Source organism: Numenius arquata, chromosome 8 (genome assembly GCF_964106895.1).
Source record: "Numenius arquata chromosome 8, bNumArq3.hap1.1, whole genome shotgun sequence".
Classification (NCBI taxonomy): domain Eukaryota; kingdom Metazoa; phylum Chordata; class Aves; order Charadriiformes; family Scolopacidae; genus Numenius; species Numenius arquata.
In genome coordinates this window covers 55,111,944-55,136,977 of record NC_133583.1, presented here as the reverse complement: position 1 = coordinate 55,136,977, position 25,034 = coordinate 55,111,944, and the positions used below count along the sequence as shown (strand labels likewise).

Here is a 25,034-nt window from a genome sequence, read left to right as displayed (position 1 = left end):
TTAAACTTCAGTATTGTGTCACAGAGTCCAGAACACGGTGGGTTGTTGTTGAAGGGAAGCATTGAATATTATAATTGGGACTAAGCCGTATAGATATCTGTCTAGTGCGTGCATTGTCAGGATTTATGTCTTGTTACTAGAATACATGGGATGTAAATACTTACAGCATGAACGACACTGTCATAGTAATATATACATTAAATATAATGCAGAGCCAAAGCTTTTGAGGTCTCTGACAAACTTCCGATTATTTTTTTTTTTGTAAGGCAGCAACAAAATGATAAAATTAGGGTCTTTTTTTATTTTTTTTACCCAAGTGAGAGATCTGTTGTTCCTCTTTCTCTCCTCCGTGAAAGGTGAGGAAATCTGAGTATGCATGTGTGTGTTTAAACTTGTGTATATTGAAGGCTGGCTGCTCCTAAAGCAGATAGAACTTAATTTTTTTTGATTGATATTGCATCAACCATGTTAGAGAATAGCTGCATCTAAAAAGGCGGTGGAGCTACTCTTTCATGTTATCCAGGCTTTCTTCAGTACTGATTAGAAGATGGTGGAGGTTTACTGTACTGATTTGAAAATTAAATCGAACCATTCTTAATTATGCGGTGACAGACATCTTTGCTGAGAGAAGACAGCAGAGTTTCTGTGCATGCTTCAGCTGTTCAGTGGGAATTGAAGTGCTGAATTTTGAAGTACTTGGTAATATTTGTATTTCACTTTATAGTAAATGTTATCTTTTGTTATTGCTGTGGGAGATGTGCTTGGTTATAGAATGGAAAGTGGTAGAAAGCTTTACCATGAAACCCTTCAGATCAGACAGGCGATAGAGGAAAAAGACAAGCTGATTGTTGTTTGAAAAAGGCAATGTAAGAAAAGCAGCTTACCTTCAACTTACCTGCTTTTTGGCATGCTGGTTGTTGTTTTTTTTTTTTCTTCCTTATTGGTTTCTCTTTTGTTTGTAATCCTTGCAGTACTGTGTCCAAGCTGCCTACCCACTGCTGTAGAAGGGGTTCCGAGTAGGATAGTCCCTGGTCCTTAAGGTTGTCTCTTTGGATTCATGTCATGCCATTGTCAAACTTTAGGAGGAGCTGCACCCAATGGTGAAAGAGCATTGAGAACTGCTTGCACTATATTCCTCCTTCTCTTCTTGTCATCTTGGAAATAGAGAGGTGGGATTCTTGCAGTTTTTTAGAGGAACAGCTTTTTTCCATACTGAGTCCTTTTGGGAACCAGAGAACAGCAAAGGGATGACTACACGAAGAATGTTTATGACCAGATTGTGTTGTTTGGCTTGGAAACTCTTAAAATTAATCCTAGATCTTTGCATGATGATAGAATAAAGTATTTTGGATTTTAATCAAGATAGAAGGGGAGAAACAGGCTATTCTATCTCATTTGGGTTGGAGGGGGGCGTTATTTTTGTTTGTCTCAATGGACAGCTTTTGTTTGTTTGTTTTTTAAACCTTTTTGTGGGAAGGAAGGTTGTGGATAGATGGGGTGGACAGACAGGTAGTAGTATCTCATTACACCTAAATGCGAGTGTGCCAGAGGGATGAAAACATGGGGATATAAAGGTTTGACTGACAGCAGAAGATGAAAAAGATGGGTGTCCCTGAAGGTGGTGTTTTTTTTTTTTCTCCTGGGTTAATATTCTAAAGTTCATAGGTTTGTAACAAAGGTTGTAATTACTAGAGCAGACACTACTCTTAAAGCGATAAACTTTTAAGTGGACTTATATTTCTATTTTTGTACACTGTGGAATCTGACCTTTTCTCCCTCCCTCCTTTTTGCATTGAAAACAAGTTGAATTTACTCTCTGTAATTGGCTGTTACAAATCCCGTAAGAAGAAATGTGCCAGGTAGTTTGTACAGCAGCACTTTGAAACGTGTTGAGCAGTTTTTTTCTTTTTATCCCAGAAGATCAAGAACTATATTTGTATCTGTTTTTTTATTGTGGGGTATAATTGAAGGAAAAACAAGTCTGTTACTAGTAAAATAGCCTAGGAAATTTTTTTACTACTGTTATTCTATTTGGTGCCACAGGAAATTCTAGTTATTGCGGTGATACTGGTGTTAAAAAGAATATTGGAAACACTAATGAAATAAGTTAGAATTACTGGCTTGTACTCTACGTACTGAATGAAAGGATTGTTTTGCACTTAGTGTTTTCATTGCAGGACTACAACAGGATGTTTCCTGTCCAGGAGTGACAATGATCAGTTTGGCTGTAATAATGAAACTTTTGGCTGAACAAAGGGTTATATTGGGCAAGAGGGATGATGCGTGAGAATTGATACTTCCAGCGTATGTGCTGGCCAATTCTGTTCTAGTTCTCTGCTCACAGCTTTAATTTGATTCTGTGGCTATACTTTTACATTATAATGAGGTAATACTGAGTAAGTAAAATACTAGTTTAGGAGAACTGCCTCTCTAGATTGCTGTTCAAAGTGTAGCTGAGTTGATAGGTATAACATTTGAGGTTTAGTTAAAAAAATATAGCATGCTTTGGAGCGTTCTGGAAAGTGATTGTAAGTGTTTTAGTTATATCGGTGTTATGGTAGTTAGAGGTCTGGCAGAACTTGAATATATTTCATCAGGCTATTTTAAGGGATGTGTAAATGCCTGCTTAGATGGTGGCTGAAATAATAAAAGTCTTTGGGTACCGGAGCAAAGTCAGAGCAAGGTTAAGGTATATAAATGGATGTATTGCAGTGAATACCAATGATGGTTTCCCACCTGACCTGGTTTCAGCTGGGAGAGAGGTAGTTTTTCTCTCTAGTAGTTGTTGTGTTTCAGGTTTGGTATGAAAGGAGTGTTAATAATACATATTCTTTTAGTTGTGCAGTGATTATAGTTTTCAAGGACTGTTTTTTCAGCTTCCCATAGGATCTGAGAAGAAGCCTAGACGGACGGGTGGAATGGCCAATGGAATTTTCTGTATGATTGCCATCATATTGGGTGTATAAATGGGGTTGGCTGGGGAGTGGGTACTCGCGATCGCTGTTCAGCATGGTGCCAGTTCATTGGGTGGTGAGAGTGACTTGTGCCATTATTACCGGTATTTTCCTTTTCTGATATTGTTCTGTTAAACTATATCTCAACCCATGGGATTTTTTTTTTTTTTTTCCTCTCCCTCCCACTTTTCTCCCTCTTTCCCCTACCCCTCTGGGGAGAAGTGGGGGGTGAGCGAGCAGCTGCATGCCTGGGGTTAAACAACGACACCAGCCTATGTAATTTTTTGCAATGGGATAGGTATTTCCCACCACCACCACTTCTCCCCCAAAAAAACCCAAACCAAAAAACCAGACAAATGAAAAACAAACCAAAAAACCCCTAGAGAATCAGAAATGCCATGTGGCTCGCAGAAGAGAAACTGAGTGTCTCTGGAGCAGCATACTTGCTGAATAAGCAGATTTCAAGTTCTGACTGAAAGTTCTCCTGTTATTTCTAGCTGTTCTCTATAATTTGTCTTTCAGGATGTTCTGGTGATACTGTACATTTTCTGTAGTTGAGCAAGATCACACTAAACCCCTGGCTTCTGCCAAACTTCCCCTCTTAATATTTTTTCATAATTGTCACCTGGGAACATCTAAGTGCTTAGCCAAAAGAGTAACTGTATTAGTTACTGCTATAGAAAAATAGATGTAGTTTTATTTAAGGTGTCATCATTTATACATGCTCTATTAACATGTATGATTGATGACATCTAGAATACTGTTTTTTTCCATGTTTCAATGCAGACTTCTAAATTTTAAAGCCAAAGAAGCTACATTGTTAGGATTCAAAGGTCTGTAAATCCTGGGGTTTAAGATCATATTCCTCTTAAGGGGGAGAATTCTGGTTTTGGATGGTATTCAAAATTGTGTGTTTGGGTTGTTGTGTTTTTGGTTTTTTTGTATGTATTGTGTAATTAACTTGTATTATGCTCAGTTGTTCCAGCTGGGTTTGTGGGGGCAACACATTGTGATAATTCTAGGGTTATCCTCTGCATAAATGCACTGAGTTGTGCACACAGCCTTTGATTTAGGCAATGTGCACTTCATGAAAACAGTATCTGATTTTGTACCTGTTTTTATGTTGAGGAAGAGAGGTAACCCTAACAATACATGTCTTGAGAATCCTTTGGGCGAGCGTATTTGGCATAGACCAGGATATTAGTTTCAGGCCTTGGACTTTTTTAGAGTTTCTAAGAATGGTTTAAAAATAAATTCATAAAGGGAAAGGCCTTTTCCAAACAAGCCCTTTATCCTTGTCCACCTAAATTTAGGTGAGCACTGAATGTCTGGTAGATGGCAGTGGAATTAAGGCAGAAGTTATCTCTGGCAAGGATTCAAGTTACAAAAAACTCAGTTAAAATATTCCTTTTTTTTTTTTGTTTCGCCACTGCCGTGGATTTAGTTTTGAATCCAGGAATTAATTCAGATATCTGAAAATTTTACAGACTTATTGCATAGTCACTAAATTCTAAAGAATGATGCAGTGGATAATGAAATAAAATTGTATTGTTTTGTATTCGTTAGAGAGCACTCCTAGCTGGTATCGTTTCAGGTTTCTTCTTTTGCCTATAGATGATCTTGCTTAAGAATTCTTCTTTCATGCTGCCTAACCTGGTGACCTGTCTGAAACTAATCTGATAGTGGTCGATATCACTGACTTCAAATCAATAATTTAGTCTTCTAAAAGTTACAGCACAAAGAGCCGTTATAGACCTCCATCATTTTACAGAATAAATAGAATTATATAAATGCTTAAAGCTTCTTTGAAGACAGTAAAAAGCGTTTTCTGTGTTTATCTACAGAGAAAGGAATTGAAATATGGATCCTTAGGGTTAACTCTCTCTCTCCCTCTCTTACAGTTATCGAGTGCAAATCCTGTGTATGAGAAATTCTATCGACAGGTACGTATGTTCTTGTTGAGAGAATAAACTTTATTTTGTATTTGAAAGAAAGAATATTCTTTTGCTGTAAACTTCAGTATGCCCAACAGTGTGTAAACAAAGTTCAAGGAAAATTGTTCTGCTTTAAAATTTATTTTTATAGTAACTAACTTAGGTATAAGCTATATCAGTATAAATTTAGTATTGATTGTAAGATGACTTATTTAATTTGCTAGGGAACTGCCAGGTATGTATGACATAGATCACTTTACAGTTACAAGACTGTTAGCTCTTGGAATGGAGTAAATTTTTGCGAAATACTGTATTGCTGAGTTCTTTGTTACTTTTCACAAGTGAAGCTGAATTTCCTGTGTCTGTAGTGCAGTTTGCGTTATGTAAGAATTGCATCTCTCTCGGAGTTTTTCCACAGAGGTTCTTACAGGGTCCTGCAAGGAGCAGAATTTGGATGGAAGACCACTGAGTGCCAAAAGAATGTGTGTAGTTCTTGCAGCTTCACTCAACAGATACAAATCTTTTGACTTTATAAAGTAAAGATAAAAATTAATTCCTATGAATACAGCTTTTTTGAAAAATAGCTGTTTCAGCTGTTCTGTAATAGCAATATGTCGTATCGTGCATAATATACATTATTGTACAAACATAGGTATATGAAAACTTTTAAGGAAATGTAAACGAAAGGAATGACTGCATAAACCAATTTAAAATATATTTTATTTTTTTTAATAGAAAGAACTGATGAGTAATTGATGAACCCTGTAAAATGAAAAAAAAACCAAACAACCGTACAGGAAGTGGTTTTTTCCTATGTGCAACTGGTAACATTCCTGCCTGTTTGTGCTAAGACAGGATATAGTTTATGTGACCTCTTTATTTAGGAACTTCTTTTGGCCGTCAACATCAGAATGCAAGCTTATCTGCTGGGGAAGAGAGAAAACCAGGATTTCCATCTGTGCTTTATTTTTTGGATTGTGTTTAGGGGATTAGTCCCATTACCAAGTGCATAAAACAGCAGTTAAAGTACATCAGCCTGAAAAGTTTGAGCTTTCTATTTTACTTTAACAAGGGTTTTTCTCCACTGCAGGAGAGTAGCAGTTTGAAATTGCTAAACTAGAAGAGAGAGTTTACCTGAATCTAATTTTGGATGGCCCCTGAAGGTTGAAGGAGATAGTATCACCCACACAAAGTTTTCCTTCAGTCTGATGGGCAAATCCACTGTGTGTCTATCTCTAGGCATTGCATTAAAAGCCTTAGGAGAGTTGTGTACTAAGGTGATCGTTATACGGTCACAAGAAAAGGCAAGGAACTCATTTTTTTGCATGTTATAGATTTCCTAGCTCAATATTACTGACTATCACTGCAATGTATCATCTTTGCCACATACCTGTTTCCCTCTTCCTCCTGATTGTAGTTGCTTAACCACTGTTGTGTGACGCAAAAAGTTGGATAAAGAAACTGAATTTAAGCACAAATGTGATACTGGTTCCTAAGTCGCTTGGCATCTTGCATTCGTTGGAATATATAGCCTAGTGAAACTGGAGCACTGTTTGTTGTACGGCAGTCTTGGTGGTGTACAGGAATGGGGATTCCTTAAACGTGATGTTACTCTTAGTGAAGTTGTGCCAATGGATTTGTTTTCCAGAGGATTAGTTTTCTGACTTGCTCAGCCAAGCTCTTTTGTGCAGGTATTTCTCCTAAAGAGTAGCTTTCAAATGTACCGTGTCTAAAGACTTTCAGTTGAACTAGATAATTTTTTCCTTCCCTCCCTTAGATAAGATGTCAACTTTTAGAATATAAATGTTAGAAAGACATTTCCCACTTTGTCCTTATGGTGCTGGTAGAGCGTGTTTTTATTCTTTCATACCAGAAGCACTTCACAATGTTCTATGCAACTTGAGAATAAATTTATTATCTGCAATAGCTCTTATGTACTTCCAGTTCTATCACAAACCTAAACTAATTCATCTGGCGTAATGCGTGTTGTGAAATGGGTATAAATCCTGGGCTTTCTACAATGTGATTAAAATATTAAGCTTTCAATAGGGACAATTTTCTTTCAGGTGGAAGTTTCTCTGTTTAACCTTTACTAGACTGACTCTCAAAACAGGCTGAGGTTAAAGGATAAATTTAAATACGTGCAATAAAGTAGTAGCGAATTACTTAATTGTGTGATGCCGTGTGGCTGGTAAGCAGTACGCCTGAGCTGCTGATGAATTCTTGATGAACCCTGCGTTGCAGTGCTTCTCACTGTTACCTTGTGACCTCGTGACATCAGATGTACGTTTTTAATTTTTAATCATCTCTGGCTCTACATAAGACAACTTGCAGTAAGAGTTGTTGGCTAGTACAGCTTTTTGCACATCAGAGAAAAAGCTCTACCAAGTTGGTGTGTGACTGACAAACACCGTGATCTTCTTGGTGTGATAGTTGATCATAAGCCAATATTGTGCACTGTTTTAATGCTTAGTAAGTACCCCCATCCCAGCATGCAAGACTGAATAATTTGTAAAGAAATTGAAATCAGGCCTTTAAAAAAATAGTTGCTAAAATTTAGGGAATTAGTTGCACAAAAAGAAACTGTATCCATATTGGTTTAAATAAGGATGCTGCTCAAATTCCCTTAAAATCACCTTCCTCTGAGTTGGAGGTGAGGAAATGAAAAACAAACAGAGCTGATAACTGTGTTGCTTTGACTTTCACTAAAGAGTAGGAAAGTCTTAGGCTGGACGTTTTCTGAGTGGGTGCCAAGATTGCTGTGCTGATGTGCAAGGTCAACTCCAGGAACTCAAAAGGGCATTTGATGCAGTGTCTTGGCAACTTTTTGCCTATGATATGAACAGTGCTGTCATACAGACTGAATTAAATATTTTAAAAATCTGAGAAGCAGACTAATTACAAGGCTGTAGCGTTTGTGATTTTTATTGCTCTGACGAGGGAATCCTCAATTAGAGGAAACAACCTCTCCTAATTAAAATCATATTAGTTATCTTGAAAATAAAAGATGTTTTCACTTCTGTATTAAGTGATGCTTTGGAGTTTGTGTTCAGAGGGGTTTTTTGTTCAATTTTAGAAGCAGAAGCATCTACAGACAACCTTCATACGCTGCAGTGTGCTTTCCAAATGATGAATTCTCTGCAATCTTTATCTAGTGAGCTCTAAGCCTGTCTTTGGGAGCTGTTTGCTTTCAGCACCTTGTGTGTGCTGCACCTGTGGACTTGGAACGTTGGTCTTATGTTCCAAACTAAATATTGAATACAGTCTTTGTTTCAACACAAAGCTATGAGACTGTAAATGATGCAATGCATCATCGTCAAGTGTTTCGCTGTATATTTCCAAACTTTCTATTCTCTCTGAAGCACTAGTTTTCACTAGGCATTTTCCAGCTATTTTTAAGGCAGCCGTGATGACTCAGTGTTCAGCAGGTGCTCAAAAAGCATTTATCTTCAAAAGGGGGTACCGGGAAATCTAATGCTAGTATCAAGTTATTTTTTTCTGTGCATGTACTTCAGTTTTCCATGCATGCTCATTTATTTGTAGGATTTCAGTTTTAGTTCTCTGTCTCTTTCTCTCCAGGAAGTGTGGAAAGAAAGTGATCTCTGTTGCCTCTTTCCTGTCCTTTGAAATATTTATCATGTCTCAAATTCTTCAGAGTTTCAGGGCATCTCAGCTGATCATGGATGGGAAGAGTTTGCTTTGAAGATAGTATTGTATAACTTTTATCTATAAAATGTAAGCTATTATTTGATCTCTAGATCTTGTAGGACCTGTACAGCTACCTGTCTGATGTAGTAAGCCTGAAGGTTTGAATTAAGAAGAGGACTAAGGGTATTTTCATTCCATACTGTGGCCTTTTTATGCATCGCTTTGATTTAGGCTCTCAAAGACTTGCAGCTTTTCCTCTGTTTCCCTTGTCCTCGTATACGTGGTGTAAGTTTTACTGCTTGCTTCTTCCACTTGAAGGTATAGTTGAGGCACTGTTTTCATTTAGGAACTTGGCTAACGATCAAGAGTCGCTTAGATGTGGTGTTGGGGGGTATGGTGTAGGGAAAAACTTTGTAGAGTAGGGTAGATGGTTGGACTCGATGATCCCAAGGGTCTTTTCCAACCTGGATGATTCTATGATTCTATGATCTATTTTAATGATCTCCCTATTGATCCAGGGAGAAATGCATGCTGGTTGATATTCTGCCAAAACTATCACCAACTTCTTCATTGTGTAAATAAGTTTCACTTCAGGGAGTGTTTTCCTCTTCTAGGGTAGTAGAGGTATCTTCAAACAGAGCTTTCTTTTTCGGACCATCTCTTGGGAGATCGGGATTACCTTCCTCGCTTCTGCCCCAAATCTGGGTCATCTAGGCAGAGTTCTTATTCTGTCTGTGTCTTATGCTATTATCCCCATCTGTCAGTTATCAACTGTTTTTCTGGAACATTGTAAAACATATTAGAGTGTGAAAGTTGCTTAGATGTATAGGCATGATATATCTTCAATTTGGCAGTGTTAGTTTAAGATACCGACTTCCAAAGCCTGCCTGTTTAATATTAAACCTGGAGCAACTAACTAACAATGTCTTTCTTCTAGTGTAACATTTTTAATGAAAGGGAGTTTTTCTTTTTTAAGAAAAGTCTGAAGGTTGTTCTCAAAGTGACCATGTTAACTTGAGCATTCTTCTTTGCTACCTTTTTGAGAGCCTGTGTAAAGATATTGCATCAATTCAAAAGCTAGTTTGTCATCTGAGGTTTTTTTCTCCCCCCAGGTTGATTCTGCTAATGCAGGACGAGTGTTAGCTTCTGATGCAGCTGTTTTCTTGAAAAAGTCTGGATTGACAGATTTGGTACTTGGAAAGGTATTTAATGACAATTATTTAATTATCCTGTCTCTTGCTTCAGTACACAGTATCCTGTATAAATTAAAATACTTAGTGGTACTACAGGATACGTGATCTTCCCTAACGTGTTTTCAGTTGTGCCATCCAATAGTTTTCCACTTCAGCATCCTTGCTTATTTTACTATATATGTAGCTTATGATCTAAATTAAAACAATATTTAAATTTTTCACCATAAATAAGTGCTTTCATGAAGTTAAGACCTAGACTCTCATCCAAGAATGCATTGTTAAATGGAGTGAGAACATGCCAGCTTCCTCTCAGTGCTGTGAAACTTAGTGTCTATTATTTTTTTTATGTTTTAGATTTGGGACTTAGCTGATACTGATGGCAAAGGTGTCCTGAATAAACAGGTATGATTATTTATATTGTATTTGAAGTTACTTTAACTGTTAGCAAGCCTTGAACTAAGATAAAAGTTAAGATTTCTGGTTCAGGAAAGCAGTTTTTCTACCTGTGTGTTGCTGTTTGGTTTGAACTACAGTTACTCGACAGCCTGTGCAGAGCTTGCTGCTTCATCCCGTGGTAGGAAAAGGAGGAACTTGCAGCATCTATCAAACAATTTATTACTTGTTGTGTTTTGTTTTTTTTTTTCCCCCAGACTTCTTCTGGTTCATTTTTCTCATGTGCTGTATCTTTCTTTCCTCTCCCTCCATCTATTGCCACCTTTGGGATCAACTTGGTTCCTCCAAGAGTAACTGTAATTGCTACTTTTATTTTTCACTGCTCTGGCATAGCAGAACTGAGCGCTGAGAACTGGCCACACTAACCAGGAAGTTAAGAAATGCTTGGAACCAGTAATTACAAACTTTGCCTCACTGGAGGAATTCAGCAGTTGCTGGCTGCTGCTTTCTGTCACTTTGCGACCCCCTTTGAGGCCGTTTGCAACCCTTGAGATAGATATATATATATATATATAGCAGTATTAGGAAAGCTCTTAATTCTTCTAAAACTTGAGTATCTTCATATAATAAATCCTTTAAAATTTCATTTTTCCTGTAGGAATTTTTTGTGGCTTTACGACTTGTAGCATGTGCACAGAATGGATTGGATGTTTCCCTGAGTAGCCTTAATTTGCCTGTTCCTCCACCAAGATTTGTAAGATTTCTCTTTTAATTGAACATATCAACTCATTAATTAAGAACTGCTTTTAAGTAAACAATTAGGAAGGGTTGATATAAATGCCAAAGGCTTCTGAAAGTGATGTTGTAGGCAATAGGGCCTACAATGGGGGGAAATTAAGCAATGTGGAATAAGAATCTACGTGTTCTATTGGGGATTTGAATATAAAATTGTATGTAATTTGAATATATATAATCTTTGTTCTATTAGAGTTGTCCTTAACAGAAGAAACACTTCAAATTTCTTACTCTAAATTTTGGTATCCTTCACTAAGTTTGGAATGACTAAAGTGCAGTTCTGGCTTTGAGAAGGAGCACCTTCTCAAATTAAGGGAGTGGTTTTGCAAGGTTAGAACCATGTCTTTTTTTTAATGTGGGTTTTTTTCCTGTTTTTCTTTAGACTGATACTAATAGTCCTTTGCTACTCAGTGGAACGGCATCAAGTGATGTACCATGGGCTGTTAAGGTAAGTTAAAGATGAGGCTGTTGCCTAGAACTATGATGTGGTTTGCAAGAAAACATTTTGAGAAAAATATAATGGTACTGGTAGCTATAGATTATAAAGTATGATAAATCACCATTCATTTCAAATGTATAGAATAGAATCTATGCTAGTAGACGTAATTTGAGGAAACCACTAGTTCCTTGGGAAATCTCTTTGTATTTGGAAATTTGATTTATTGGGAATAGTTACCTGAAGCCATGAAAGTAATTGAAGAATAAATCTCACTGGGTTTTGGATGAATCCCTAGCTGACTTAAAAATAATATGTTTTATGTCGTCTTTTAAGCATCAGGAACTGCAATCTGTGTTTCCAACTGTAACTTAAAACAAAAAAAGTTAATACTTTTGAAAGAACTACTGCTTCTTAGGCTACAAGTGTGACTGTTTCCATAAATAATATTTAATTTCTGTCTCTTCAGCTGGAAGACAAAGCCAAGTATGATGCTATTTTTGACAGCCTAAATCCTGTGAATGGACTGTTGTCAGGTGATAAGGTGAAACCTGTACTCCTTAACTCAAAACTGCCAGTGGATATCTTAGGACGAGTAAGAATATCTTTCTACTTAATAATTAATTCACAAACACACTTAGCAATATCTGTTTTTCGAATTGCAGATTTGTAGTAATAAGGCTAACTGTTAAATACTGTCTAATGGAATGGCCACACACGTGTAACTCCTAAACTGTTAAAAAAAACCAAAACAAAACCAAAAAACCCCATTCTTTTGCTATTTTGATAGATTCCCTCTTAACACAGTGTGTGAGTTGTGTGTACTCTTTAACACTTGGTTTAGGGCAGGGTGCCATTAGTGCAGTCTGTCTACAACTTAAGAATCTCTCTTCTTTTGTATGGTTTATATGAATATATGTTGCTCACTAAAAACTAATGCTGTTAATCTTAATAGAACTTAGGATATGGTGGAGAAAGGCTGTTCTCACATTTGTTTTTAATGAAGTTTTAAATAGGAAGCTGCTGCAGTTTAGGCAAACATCCCTATATTCTGTTTTTTATTGGCAGGTATGGGAATTGAGTGATATTGACCGGGATGGAATGTTGGATCGAGATGAGTTTGCAGTCGTAAGTATCTTCTGCCTCTTGGGATTTTGGAAGCCTAATGGCAGAGGTTTGAAATAGTCAAAAATTAATACAAAATTAATCTGTTTGTGTTGTTCACTTATTGCCTTTATTCAGAGATCTTAATGAAGTTTTAATACTAGTTAATGTTCATGTCAGTTTATTGGATGTCTCTCACAGCAGTAACTTTCTTTTGTGGGCTAAATGAGACATTAAAAACTTACACCTGTGATCTGCTGTCCCGTGAGAGACTCAGGGTTATCACTGAATGAGTTTTACCTTGACCTTCAGTGTTTATAGTACTTGAATGCCACAAGATACCTTTGAGGAAAATTTTAAAGGAATGCTGTATGAATTCTTCCAAAGTTCATAGCAAGTTAGAATTTTAACTTATTAATTTTAGAATTTTAGTTTATTAATGCTAGGACTGATGAAATAATGTAAAAAATGGTAAATAAATTTGACTTCCCCCAAGAGATGGCAACTGAGAAGAGAGTGGGAGGCTCTTGCTTTTGAAGACTGTGTAAGTCTTGAATGTGACAGTAACCATGTGTCAAATTTTCCTCAAAACTTTCAGCTTGTTTTTGCGTGTAAGTGAATTGGAGAGGAAGGAATTATGTGTTCGCTTGAGAGGAGAGGGTTTCATTTTATGTAGAGAAATAGCAAACCTATCTTTAAATGTTTGGAAAAGCTAAGAAAATATCTTAACTGCATTCTGCATTGCAAGAATCTTGAAAAAGTAATGTGACGTTTCTGCCCTCAGGTGGGACTAAAACCGCCTTCTAGAAACTAAACTTTTGCTTGTCATTTCAGAATCAGAATTAAAAATACCTGTTTAATTGTCAAGAATTGATGTTATGAACAATGCCAAAACCTTACATTGTTTTTCCATAATATAAATATGATGCATGTACCTTTTTCTACTGTCATGTATATTTTTGAGAAAGGATAAAAGTGTAAAAATTGCTTCCTCAAATGTTTTCTAGTCATCTTTGGGCACCTATGAGCTTCAGTTTCTTTTGAAACCAATTCCTTTAAGACCCTAGTAGTTAACTGTTACTATATTTGATTTCCTGTGTTTATGCTGTAATTCTTCAGACTTTTAGCTTTGAGATCAGAGGATTGATACTCACTAGGGAAATGTTTGAGAGAGATAACTTTACAGATTAACAGTTTAATTTAAACCTTCTTTAAGATGCAGCTCTGTGTCTTGAACAACAGTCATAAAATTATTAAAAAAGAATAGTCGCTAAGTGGAGTGATTCCTGGAAAAAATTATTTGAATGTATTTGCTAAGTATTTGAAGTGTTCTTTCAAATAAAATTCCACAAGTGGTAATATTTAGGAGAATCACTTTAATATTCTAAAATTCTAATATCACTGCACTTTACTTGCTAAGCACTGAACCTCGAAAAGTAGTAGTGATAAACACAGAGGGTGATAAGCTGCAGTTCAGTTAAAGGGGCTTATAAAGGAGAAATGTAATGAAAAAATGCTACAAACTTATTTCTTAAATAATTCTTTAACTTATATGTATTTCTTATATATTTACATCCACATACCTTGTTTTCTTGTTTAGGCCATGTTTTTGGTGTACTGTGCTTTGGAGAAAGAACCAGTGCCAATGTCCTTGCCTGCAGCTTTGGTGCCACCATCCAAGAGAAAACCTGTTAGTGTTCCAGGAGCAATGCCATTAATTCCACCTTCAACAGCTACCAAAGACTCTCATCAGTCCTTGCCACCTGTAGGCATTTTAGCTGCCAAAACACCATTAACACAGGTACAATTCTGAAGTTACTTGGGGTTAGAAGATATCTGCTCTTAATGCTGTGCTTTGGAGACTGCCTGTATGAGGAATCTTGATACAGGTTTTTAGTTTCCTTCTTGCCCTGTTGATTGGTTGGTGAATTTGAGGAGTTGTATGTGTGCACACACATGCAATTTGAAGAAGACATTAATGGAAATCAAATAGATAAATGCAAGCAGTGGGAAAAGGAGACAAAAGGTCTGGCGTATCCACCTAAACACACAAGATTTGGTGTTCCAAATGTGATTATTAAGAAGCTTGATGCCTCCCATCCACCCCAGGCATCTTATTTAATCCTAGTAATTTCAGAATCCAGAAAAATATCTTTCCAAGTAGGTTATAACTTATTTGTTCTATTCAAAATAAGAAAAAAAAATGAGAAGGGGATCTAAGGTAAGAACTGTAGTACTTAATGCAGGAGATCTGCCTGGACATTTGAGTACCCCTCTTTGAGTCATCAGTAAGAAAATGGCTCCTTTATTCTGGAGGTGCCAAGGTTTTCATCTGGCAGTTTTTACTTGGCTGATGGTACGTCTTGCTGTTTGTATTAAAGCAGTGCCATTCTGGATGAGTGCTTCAGTGTATGTTTTGTGTACAGCACCATTTGGGACTCATCTGTTAAGTGCCCTTGTACGCTGAAATTAATTAGCGTTCATAAGCATGCACCTGAAGCCATTTTCACTCAAAAAAAACCCCCAAATGTCTACACAGTTGCTTAATGGAAAAATTGCTGAAGTAAGATAAGTGGCTTTAATTCCCATCTTTACCTTGATCAGAGGTAAATTCTGCAATTCAGAACATGACAACTACTAACAGTCGGAGCTTGAACAGTTCTTCAGTCTCTCTGGCTAAAGCTCCTCAGCTGTGTAAAGAGGAACAAAATTGGTAGAGCCAGACGGTAAGCAGGACTGTGACTGAGCACAGTGATGAGGGCACATCCCCGTGCTGGGAGGAGATCTGGGCTCCAGGGAATACTTTTTAATGCATAGGCAAAGAGGTGGAGCAGTACCAATCAGTCCTGGTGCTGCACTGGTGTAAATATGTTGCTGCTGCTTTAGGAGTTGCTTGTGGGTCTCTTGTGCATCTCTATTTTGGAAGATAAAACTGGTTCATGAACTAGGCACCTGTATCTCTTCTTAAATCTGTGCTGTAGTCCTTGAATTATGTAACTCTGAAAGTAACTACCTGAAAACAGAACTACCTATATCTTAGTATTGTGGGTTTTGTTGCTTTTTTTCTTTCCCTTCTATCGCCACCACCTCTTCAGTGGGTTGTATCGCCTGCAGACAAAGTTAAGTACGATGAGATCTTTGTGAAAACCGACAAGGACATGGATGGATTTGTGTCAGGTGTGGAAGCCAGAGAACTATTCTTGAAGACAGGACTGCCTTCTGCTCTCCTTGCACATATCTGGTAGGGTTTTTTTCATGACAGCTGTTTAGACGATGTCATGGTTCTCACTCCTTCCTACCTCTTTTCATGAAAAGTGTTATGTTGACGTTTCTGGAAAGTGAAAGCTGGTTTTGGTATAGAATAGCACGGCCTCTGTATAAGCAGTGGTAATTTATTTGTTTCTACTTTTGGTCAGAAATGGGAGAAAACAGGCTTATGCTATGTGTATCTAGTGGGGCAGTTACAGCACCTGAACACAGATTGTTACAAACAAATACTGCCCTTCAGCTAAACCCCTGTATTTAGGACGACATAGTGTTGCTGTGTATCTAAACACTGATACTATCCGTATGCTGGTAAAGAGAATTATCTGTATAAAATTCTGAGCATGCAAGACTTACGGCCCATCTCATTCTACAACTTTTGTGTCTTTCATTACAGCTAGTAGTGACACCAACCGCTTTTTTAATTCTTTCCCCACTATAAGCTACCGTGGGGCACTCTGGTAGGAAAAACTTTTTCTCCCCCCCCCCCCCCCAAAGTTATGATTAACACAACCTCTACCTTAGGAAATTTAGGGAAATTAGATAAACTTGTGTTGGCTTTGAAAAGTTCTTTAATATAGAAGGAACTTCAGTTACAGATGCTCAGGTGGTGTTAGTGACTCGTAGCCCTGATTCTGCCTTTCACCAGGTCAGAGCTTACTGTAACACAGCTGTGGACCTTAGCATGCAACCTTGATGGTTGGACTAGATGATCTTAAAGGTCCCTTCCAGCCTAGACGATTCTATGCAAAGAGAAAGTGGTTGTGCATGTTTGACTAATGTTTTGTGTTTATTATTGTGCCTTACTTCTATATTGCATTTTTTTAGAAGAGGAGGTATACACTAGGAATTTTCACATTTTTAACTGACAGCAAGTATAATAAACAGGACTGTACTTGCAGAACTGAGGGTTTGATTTATTTCATGTGCATCTCTGTACAGGGCTCTCTGTGACACAAAGGACTGCGGAAAGCTTTCAAAGGAACAGTTTGCTTTGGCTTTCTATTTAATTAATCAGAAGTTAACAAAGGGCATTGATCCACCTCAGGCTCTAACTCCAGAGATGATTCCACCTTCAGACAGGGGTGTCAGTCTACAGAAGGTAAGGATGTATTTGGCGTTTTTGGTATAAAACTCAAACAAAGAACATTAGTTTCAAAGGCTATGCAAGAAACACCTGAAGTACTGGCATACCTTAAATTTATCATAATATCAGGAAGAAAACAAGTCTTAAGCAAAGAATTGACAAATACTGTTCCATTCATGTTTCAAAATGAAGCTGTCATTTATTATGCCTGCCAACCAAGCGGAGAGATCTTATGTTGAGAAAGCATTCTTTTCTATTTTGAAAGAATAATCCTTCTACTGGCTGTCTAAAGAAAGTTTAGTTTGCATTTAAAATAATGTGCACAAGTTCGGTGTTTTTCTCCTAATGTGTTCACAGTTACCTTTTTTTACATTTCATTTTTATGAAGTCTGGGAACAATGTGAACTGAATAAAGTTCAGAATTATATATTTAAGGTTTTAAAAGTAAGTGGTCTTCCATTTTATACTTCACAGATAGTTTAAATGTCTTCATAGTCTGTTGATTGCCATCTATCTTTATCCAGCAGTAGACTATACTGCAGCAGTTCAAGTTCTATTTGCCAGGATGGTAGAGGTCATCACAAATTCTTATTTGTTTTACGCATCATGAAGTCTGATGTGGGTTACCTTTTCTTGGTTGTGCAAAACATTGACCTAATTCTACAATTTTCTTAAACAGAATGAAAAATTTGCACCTGAAAAAATGAAACTCAAAATTGGGCACTGCTTTTGAGTTTCTGTAACTGGTATCTAATTTCTTTTTACATTCTGTTCTTAAAAAGTAATTGCTTTATTTGCAACTCTACTAATCTTTTTTTGTATGTTTGCTTTCCTTTCTATGTCTCTTTTCTAGTTTGGACTGTTTTTTCCATTCTGCACCACTCTGCTTTTCATCCTTATTATTCTGTCAGTTTGTTAACTCTGCTTTCTCAAGGTTAGAGAATCTTTGCTTTTCTAATATTTACTGTCTGTTAGTCTTAGAAGGATGTTCATTATTAAACTTACATAATCATTGAAATATCACAGCACTTCCCTGGAGTCTCACAGTTTTGACTTATTGCTGATTTCCAGTGTTGTTCATCTGGAAGAACCCCAAGGTTCTTCCTTGAATCCAGACCTCTGTGGCTGTTACCTGTTGGTGCTGCTTAAACTTAAAAGAGAAAATGCTATGTCTTGTCCTTGCAATTGCTGGGGAAGTGGTGACATGGCCTGGTGGTAGTAACCCAATGTGACCATTAATGTCATTAGGAGTATTAACCATAGTTTTACTGCTTATACTGCAGAAAATGTATTCATCAGAACACATTAGGCGAGATCAGTGTTGTTACTGCTGTTCTATGTGTATAAATTTTTTTATAGAAGTCTCAAAGACTTTAGTGTGATTTTTTTTTTTTTTTGCATTGTTAACGTAAGCAATAAGAGTAAAATGTCGTGAAAGAAAGTAAGTTAGCTTTTAGTTAGCTCTGTAAATCTTTACCAAGAATTTGTTGCACTAGATTCTCCTGAACCTTCAGCTCATTTTGAGCTTTTTTGAAAGAGATGTTTTCTCGTTGATACGAAAGAACCTCTTTGGCCAAGATTATTGCTCAAGCATTCAACCCAAAGGATAAGAGCAGTAAGCAGAAATTGGCTTTTTGCTGGTTTTCTTGAGGTGGCGTGGCTTACATTGTAAGAAACAAACAAACAAAAAAAACCCAACCCAAAACATAGACTTCATCTTCTGAATTGACCAATGTAAAGGCAGTAGTAGAAATATCAATAACTATTAATGGTAATCCATTATGATTTTAAAGTAGGGAAAGTGAACTTGTGTCCATCTTGGTAGACATTCAGAATGCATATGTATGTATATTGCTGTTACCTAATGCGTGGTTTCTTTGCAGAATGTTATTACCACAGTAGTGTAACTCTTATTTCAATTTTGAGCCCTGAATGCAGACCCCATGAATGTGATGCAGCAGCAGCCTCTTTGTAGTCATTGAATGGCACTTGCATTACCAGCCATAGAACTTAAATTTACATGCAAGTTCCTCTTGAAGAATCTTGACAGGAATTTACTTTTATTATTATTTTGAGTTAAAAACTCGAAGTGTTGTTTGCATGCATGTTGCAGTGTTGTAAATGGCAGCAAATAGTTCTAACTTTGGTCTTTAACTTGTATATTGAAACTAAAAATACTGGCTTTTATGTTGTTTCTCCTCACGAGTTCTCCTGAATAATTGAAAATAAGATTAAACAATATTTTGTTCAAGTTTGATGCTGGCATTAGTGTGCAGAATTTCTTTAACTGATGAGAGAAAGAAGCTTGGAAAGAATTTGTTCTTGTAGCTATTAGCTCCATATATTCCTTCTGTCCCCTTCCTAGAGGGGATCTCATGTTCTCATTGGAACGTCATGAGCAGCTCCACGAAACTCCAGTGTAATTCCTTTAGAATTAGGATTGAACCTCATAGCTGTTTTGCCCATTTGAGAAGCTGTATGCTAACCAGTTTAAGAATAGCTGTATGGGTGGGGTTTTTTTTATTCTCAATTCATGCCGTTTGTTCTAGGAAAATATGCATCAATAATCTATAGTGCTGCTTAATAATATTCTCTGCCACAGTGTGCTCAGATTTACTGTTTAGGTCTTCTCATGGCTCTTGGTTTGTTTCGGTTTTTTTTCCAGAATATAAGCTTGAATAAACACGTAGTTAATAGCATCCTGATTTATCTTTAGGGAAACTTCAGCATTTAAAGACTTTTGTGTTATTTTGGGAGTATCACTTGCCTCTTTTAATTCTATGTATATACTTTTTCTCTGAACTTTGTGTTTGTCCCAGATGACTTGAAGGACCTGATGTAGTTATAGAAAGTAGTTACAGTGACTGTGGCTTTCTAAACACATTCATGTTGTGATAAGGCACAGTAGAACAATTACAATGTTTGCTAATTTGTGTCTTCAGCATTTGTTTTCTAGTCATTTCTGTGTACTTTTTTGAAACAGAAATAATTTGTATTAGAGTTGTCTTACTAAAAAAGACATTAAATAAATGGGAACTCCTGGATGTAACTCACCTATGGCTTTGTATTATCCAAGTTTCCTTCAGTACTCTGGAGGTTCCTGTTAAACTACCTCAATATCACCTAAAGCATTGCAAATAGTGTCTGTACTCTGCAACAGGAGGATCACCAAGGTGAAGAAATATAAATGTAGTAAACAAACCAAACTACTCTTAAATGAATGCTAGGAAGCCACCTAAAGGGTAACTGTAAGTTAAATCTCATTTTAGAGCTAGATTATTTTTTGGTATGATCAGATGGTCCTGTGCTTTTGTGGAAGATGTCTTCAAAAGTGTACGGGAGACACACTCTGAATTACTAGATGCATTGGACATATGTTGTGTTCTGTTAATATTGCATCTGGACTATTGGGTTTTTTAAGACTGAAGATTTGAAATACAATGCTACCAGCAGTTGTTACAAGAGGATAGCTCATGCTGTCACAAAAAGTAAAGTGAATAGTTGTTGGACAGCAAAAAAACCTACGAACTAACAGTGCTTATTTTTATCTTTCAGAGTACTCAAGGACCGAATTCTGTAGCGGACTTTTCTGCAATTAAAGAACTCGATACATTAAACAATGAAATAGTAGACCTGCAGAGGTAGGTAAAGGAGGAATAGTCATAATCGCCTTAGATTCAGTTGTGCTATTTATTGGTTTTTTTTGAAAAGCAATTCAGTGAGTAAGAGAAAACCAGGTGGTGGTAGTCTGCTTTGCTAAAATAAACAGCATTACAGACATTTACAGACCTGCTAACCGTTTAACGCTTAGATGAGCGCATTTAATAAGAGCAAGACTGCAAAAGGTCTGTCCATCGTGCCTTCTGGCTATGTTTCAGAGCACTGCCTATCTTAGCACCTTGAGATGGAAATACTCTCTCTTGTGCATCTTTATTGGCAAATGAGACTGGAGCAGATCTTTAGGATGCTGGAACCATGATATAAATTGGTATTAGTTGCCTTTGATTTGTAGAGGAAATTCCTAAGGATTTTTTTCTAGTGACAGTAAGGAAGTGAGATCAGAAAGATCAAGAAGTATGTAGGGTAGAGAGTGGGAAGAGGGCACTTCTTATATGGACCTCTGCTAGGGTTTTGATGGTGGTAAAGACGGACGTGCTTCTCTTCTATTCAGTAAAATAAACTGTTGCACTTAAAAAAAAAAAAGTTTTAATTTGGGGTGTGCAGACCCTTGGGTTCGATTAATTATTTCTAAGGTAATTAAGAGGGTGACTTCAAGTGACTAAGAAAATCAAGTTCATATATGTTTTATAGTCATCGTACTCTAAAGACGCAGCAGATATTTTTCTTCAGTTATTTTTTTTTGGCGCTATCATAAATCTACAGAAAATTCTGTTAAGAACAGTTAATGCTACTATTTTGTAAGTGAGGGTGACTTGTCATGATGAAATCTGCCTGTATTATTCATGTCACTTGCAGGAATGATTTAATTTGGCAATGTGTCAAAGCACAGTCTGTTTCCTAAATACATCAATGTTTTTTCACTTCAACTGCTTATTCTCCCTCTTATTACTCCCACTGCCTCCTCACTTCTCTCTGCTCTGCTTTCCTCTGTTGTTCTTTAGGTTGTATTAATTCCAATTTTGGACTCTCACATTTATTAACCTGAAATATGATTTACAACCGTGTGTATTTGCTGGTAGTATCTTGGAGGGAAATAAATTGTTCCCTAGCGTGAATTTTTAGATGAAGTTGGTTTTCAGTAGGTGGGCTTGGAGCCTAACATGCAGGCCAGTCTGTTTATGTCGTGTTGCCTTTTCTAACTGTGAGATTTGAAGGAACCATGGCCTTTGGAAAGTCATTACTTCCATTTCTTTGGTGGCAAATATACTTGGACAATTACTCAAGAAACATTTGAATGATATTAGATGGTTGAAGATATGGTGGGGGCTCCTACTAGTATGTATTTATTTTTTAGAAAGGGGAAATCTACCTTCAGATATGATTTAGGGGTTCAGAATGGAACTGGATTAACAATCAGAGGCTTAAGCCTGTATTGTCAGACTGAAATATAATAGTAAGAGAATGACTGTCAAACTCTCGATGTCATAATGTGAGTTGTGGCTTAAGTAAAATTTTTTTTTATTTATTTATTTTCAATAAAATTAATTTTTTGATTACTTGGAAATCCTTTAGCCACTGCAGAAGAGTGATTTTGGTAGCAGAGTAAATGTTACCTTCCCTAAGCACAGGTGGCAATGCTAGGCAACAGATTAATCTTTGTGGGAAATGTAGGAGACTTTTCATCTTTGGCAAATCCACATTTCTGTTAGAAGTACAGAATGTGAAGTACAATTTCAGTCTTGATAGTTATCGTATAAAAATGTAATTTAAACTTAAGTTGGTTTTGTTCATTATTAAACAAGATATATTGTTCAGCTGTTAAACTCAATAGGTAATAATTCTAGTCTGTGATTCCATTGAGAAGTATTCATGAGAGCTGCATTTCTGAGACCCAATAACAGAAACTGAATCTGTTTTTGAAGTGCCCTTAAAAAAAAAAAAGGGGGGGCAAGAGAGGAAAGGCCTCAAAAGAATGACAGTGTCTGGAAAACATAGTTGGTTTTGTTTGGTTTTTTTTTGAGAGACTGAGCTGAGAATATAGAGGTGGTGTGTTTGTGCCTCAACAGTTTATGTGGGAAAGATTTCTGGTAGCCAATAGCTTTTTAATCTAATTCAATCAAAACAATGTCAGGAAGATGGAGTTTGAGGATCAGATGAAGAGTAAAATGCAGAACACTTATTAGCGAGGATAATTCCCCTCTGGTAGGGGGGATGATTTGCCTAGGGACGTCGTGGAATCGGCATCATTTTAAGCCTGTCAGCGCTGCTGCCTGTAAGTTCTGTTTCAGTTGCACTATATTTTTAGAAAGCTATTTGAAGCTTTTTTGATCAGCATTGTGGGAGGCTAGACCAGATGTTCTTAATATTCTTTTTTGAGCCACAAAACCTTTTTCTTCCCCAGCAAACCCTGCTTTGCTTTCATGCGTTCAAAGCTAACTATGGCCCACAAATTAGTGGATTTGGGGAAGATGTCCCTGCCCAGGGCAGGGAGGGTGGACTTAGATGATCTTTACAGGTTCCTTCTGACCCAAACCATCCTCTGATCCTGTGAATTTCTTCAGGCTTTACCAATACTATGTTCCTCTCTAAGCGTGTTAAATACCTGAGCTTAACTCAGTATATCTCACCAGAGGTGCCATGCTTCACATATGTTGGACAGCAAGTTACATTGTCCTTTTTAACCTGGTTTATATGCTAGACGATAAAGGTGGTAAATTGGTCTCAAAAGTGAGGAAACAGCAAAATGACCCCAGAAAAAAACAGAGCAACCTTTCCCTGCCATACACTTGCATCGAGCCTTTTTTCAAAGTTCAGAGATCTACAGCTTCTTAGCAAAGCAATGGTAAAAATTTTAATGTAGGCTACATTATTTCCTCTAACCTCTGGCTTGGAAGTAACTGAACTGTTGCAGCTGAAAAGGTTGGGGGGAACAAAGGGGAGAAGAAACTGGGCAAACCCTAGAGGTTTTTCTTTTAGCATAGCCAAACTGAAATACTACTACACTAGGAATTCCCAAAATTACAAATGTATGTGAAAGTAAGAAATGTTGGGCAGCTGTAATGGTACCAGCTCTGTGAATAGCCATTTGTCACTTTTGGAAAAAAGCTAGAATTTTTTTTGTTTTTGTAGCTAAGGTGGTTCTAAGTGTTGGCCATCAAGAAGCCTGGCCAGGGTTATTTCATAATTGTCTTGAATGCCTCTATTCACATGGGGACTCCTCAGTTGTCAGCTATCACAAATATGTGCAATATGCTGGCTCCCATTTATACATTACTCCATTCACAAATTAGTATAAAACTTCCGCATTTACTAAGATACTTCACGATTTACAATCAAATTATCTGCATTAGAGAAACCATCTATTAGTTTTGAGCTTTTTTTAAGTCATTGCTTTTAATTTATTTGATATGAGGTTCTCCTAACCTTGACTACTCTTAAAATACATAGGGGAATTGTATTGTTTTCATAAATGGACTTGAGTTGGTTACAAGTGTCCTTTATTGGCAACACTACAATTGGTTTTGGATTGTTCTTTTTAATTTTTTTCCAAGTGCTGATGTGGTAAGGCATTTTATGATCCAGGAAATCTGTCATATCCAATAAATCAATATTGTTACTTGTTTTTTGGTTCTTTCAGTTGCTGAGCATTCCTACAGGGGCATACCAGATAGTTTGTAAAAGAAATGGAGGCTTTCAGAAGAATTAGTGAATTAAGTAGGTCTGTGTTGTCTTTTTTTTGGAAACAAAGACGCATTACTGTGGGGGAGGAGGGAATGTTTTATGTGTAGACTACATACACTCAGCTTGTTTTCCTTTGCCTGAGACTGCTTCCTAAGCTTTTCTTGTTCTGCCTGACAATACTTCTTTCACTTGATTTTTTTCCAATTCATTGTTTGTGTTGCGATTTGGCTGGTGTAAGCTGCCTGGGGGTGGGTATTGTATCCGGTTGCTTGCTTAGCATAGCCCAGATTGCAGGGTTTAGGTACCTGGCTTCTGGTGTAATAAAAGGGAAGTGATCTTCATTTCTGACAGTCTCTTAAACACATCAGTGACATCGGCGTGGAAAGGCTGTACATTAAAGGTTGTATACCTGCCTGCATTTCTTTTTCCTGCTCAGTTTTTATACCCAAGCAGGGAAAATAACAAGTATTTGTTTACTTAGTCAATTATTCTCTTTTATCTTCAATCAGGAATAATGTGCCTGAATGTTTGCTGTGCTTGATGTGTGTCTGAGGGCTTGAAGGTATTTTTCAGCCTGACTTGTATTTAGATCTGTGGAAGTGCCTTCCTGAGATTGAGACGCTTTGTTCAGGGGAAGCTACAGAAGGCAAAATCAACAGAACTTGTTTCAACCCTGTGTTGCAGTGCTTTAAATATCTAAGTACAACTACACTACAAATAGTAGTTTATTGAGCTAGAGGAGTGTGCTGTAGCTTTGAAAATGGTAAAGATTTTATGGAGGTTCACACTTAAAAAACAACCAACAAGCCCTGTTTTTCAAAGTCCTTCTTTCCATAGATTTCCTTTTCCTTCCATGTAAACCTTCCCTTTGGGCACACCCAGCAAGTTGGTCTTTAATGAGATGCTGAGATAAATAATAGCAGA

The 25,034-nt window shown here is 37.0% G+C and overlaps 1 protein-coding gene across 3 annotated transcripts in view; it reads left to right on the top strand.

Moving 5' to 3' along the window:
• EPS15 (epidermal growth factor receptor pathway substrate 15) overlaps positions 1 to 25,034 on the top strand; it is a 51,555-nt gene that overhangs the window by 3,269 nt on the left and 23,252 nt on the right. For all 3 annotated transcript variants that reach the window (XM_074151973.1, XM_074151974.1, XM_074151972.1), the window contains exons 2-12: positions 4,856 to 4,897; positions 9,649 to 9,738; positions 10,084 to 10,131; positions 10,781 to 10,876; positions 11,300 to 11,365; positions 11,823 to 11,948; positions 12,422 to 12,481; positions 14,058 to 14,258; positions 15,553 to 15,698; positions 16,664 to 16,823; positions 20,364 to 20,449. In XM_074151973.1, the coding sequence (XP_074008074.1) occupies positions 4,856 to 4,897; positions 9,649 to 9,738; positions 10,084 to 10,131; positions 10,781 to 10,876; positions 11,300 to 11,365; positions 11,823 to 11,948; positions 12,422 to 12,481; positions 14,058 to 14,258; positions 15,553 to 15,698; positions 16,664 to 16,823; positions 20,364 to 20,449 (1,121 nt within the window). The remainder of the gene's footprint in view (positions 1 to 4,855; positions 4,898 to 9,648; positions 9,739 to 10,083; positions 10,132 to 10,780; positions 10,877 to 11,299; positions 11,366 to 11,822; positions 11,949 to 12,421; positions 12,482 to 14,057; positions 14,259 to 15,552; positions 15,699 to 16,663; positions 16,824 to 20,363; positions 20,450 to 25,034) is intronic.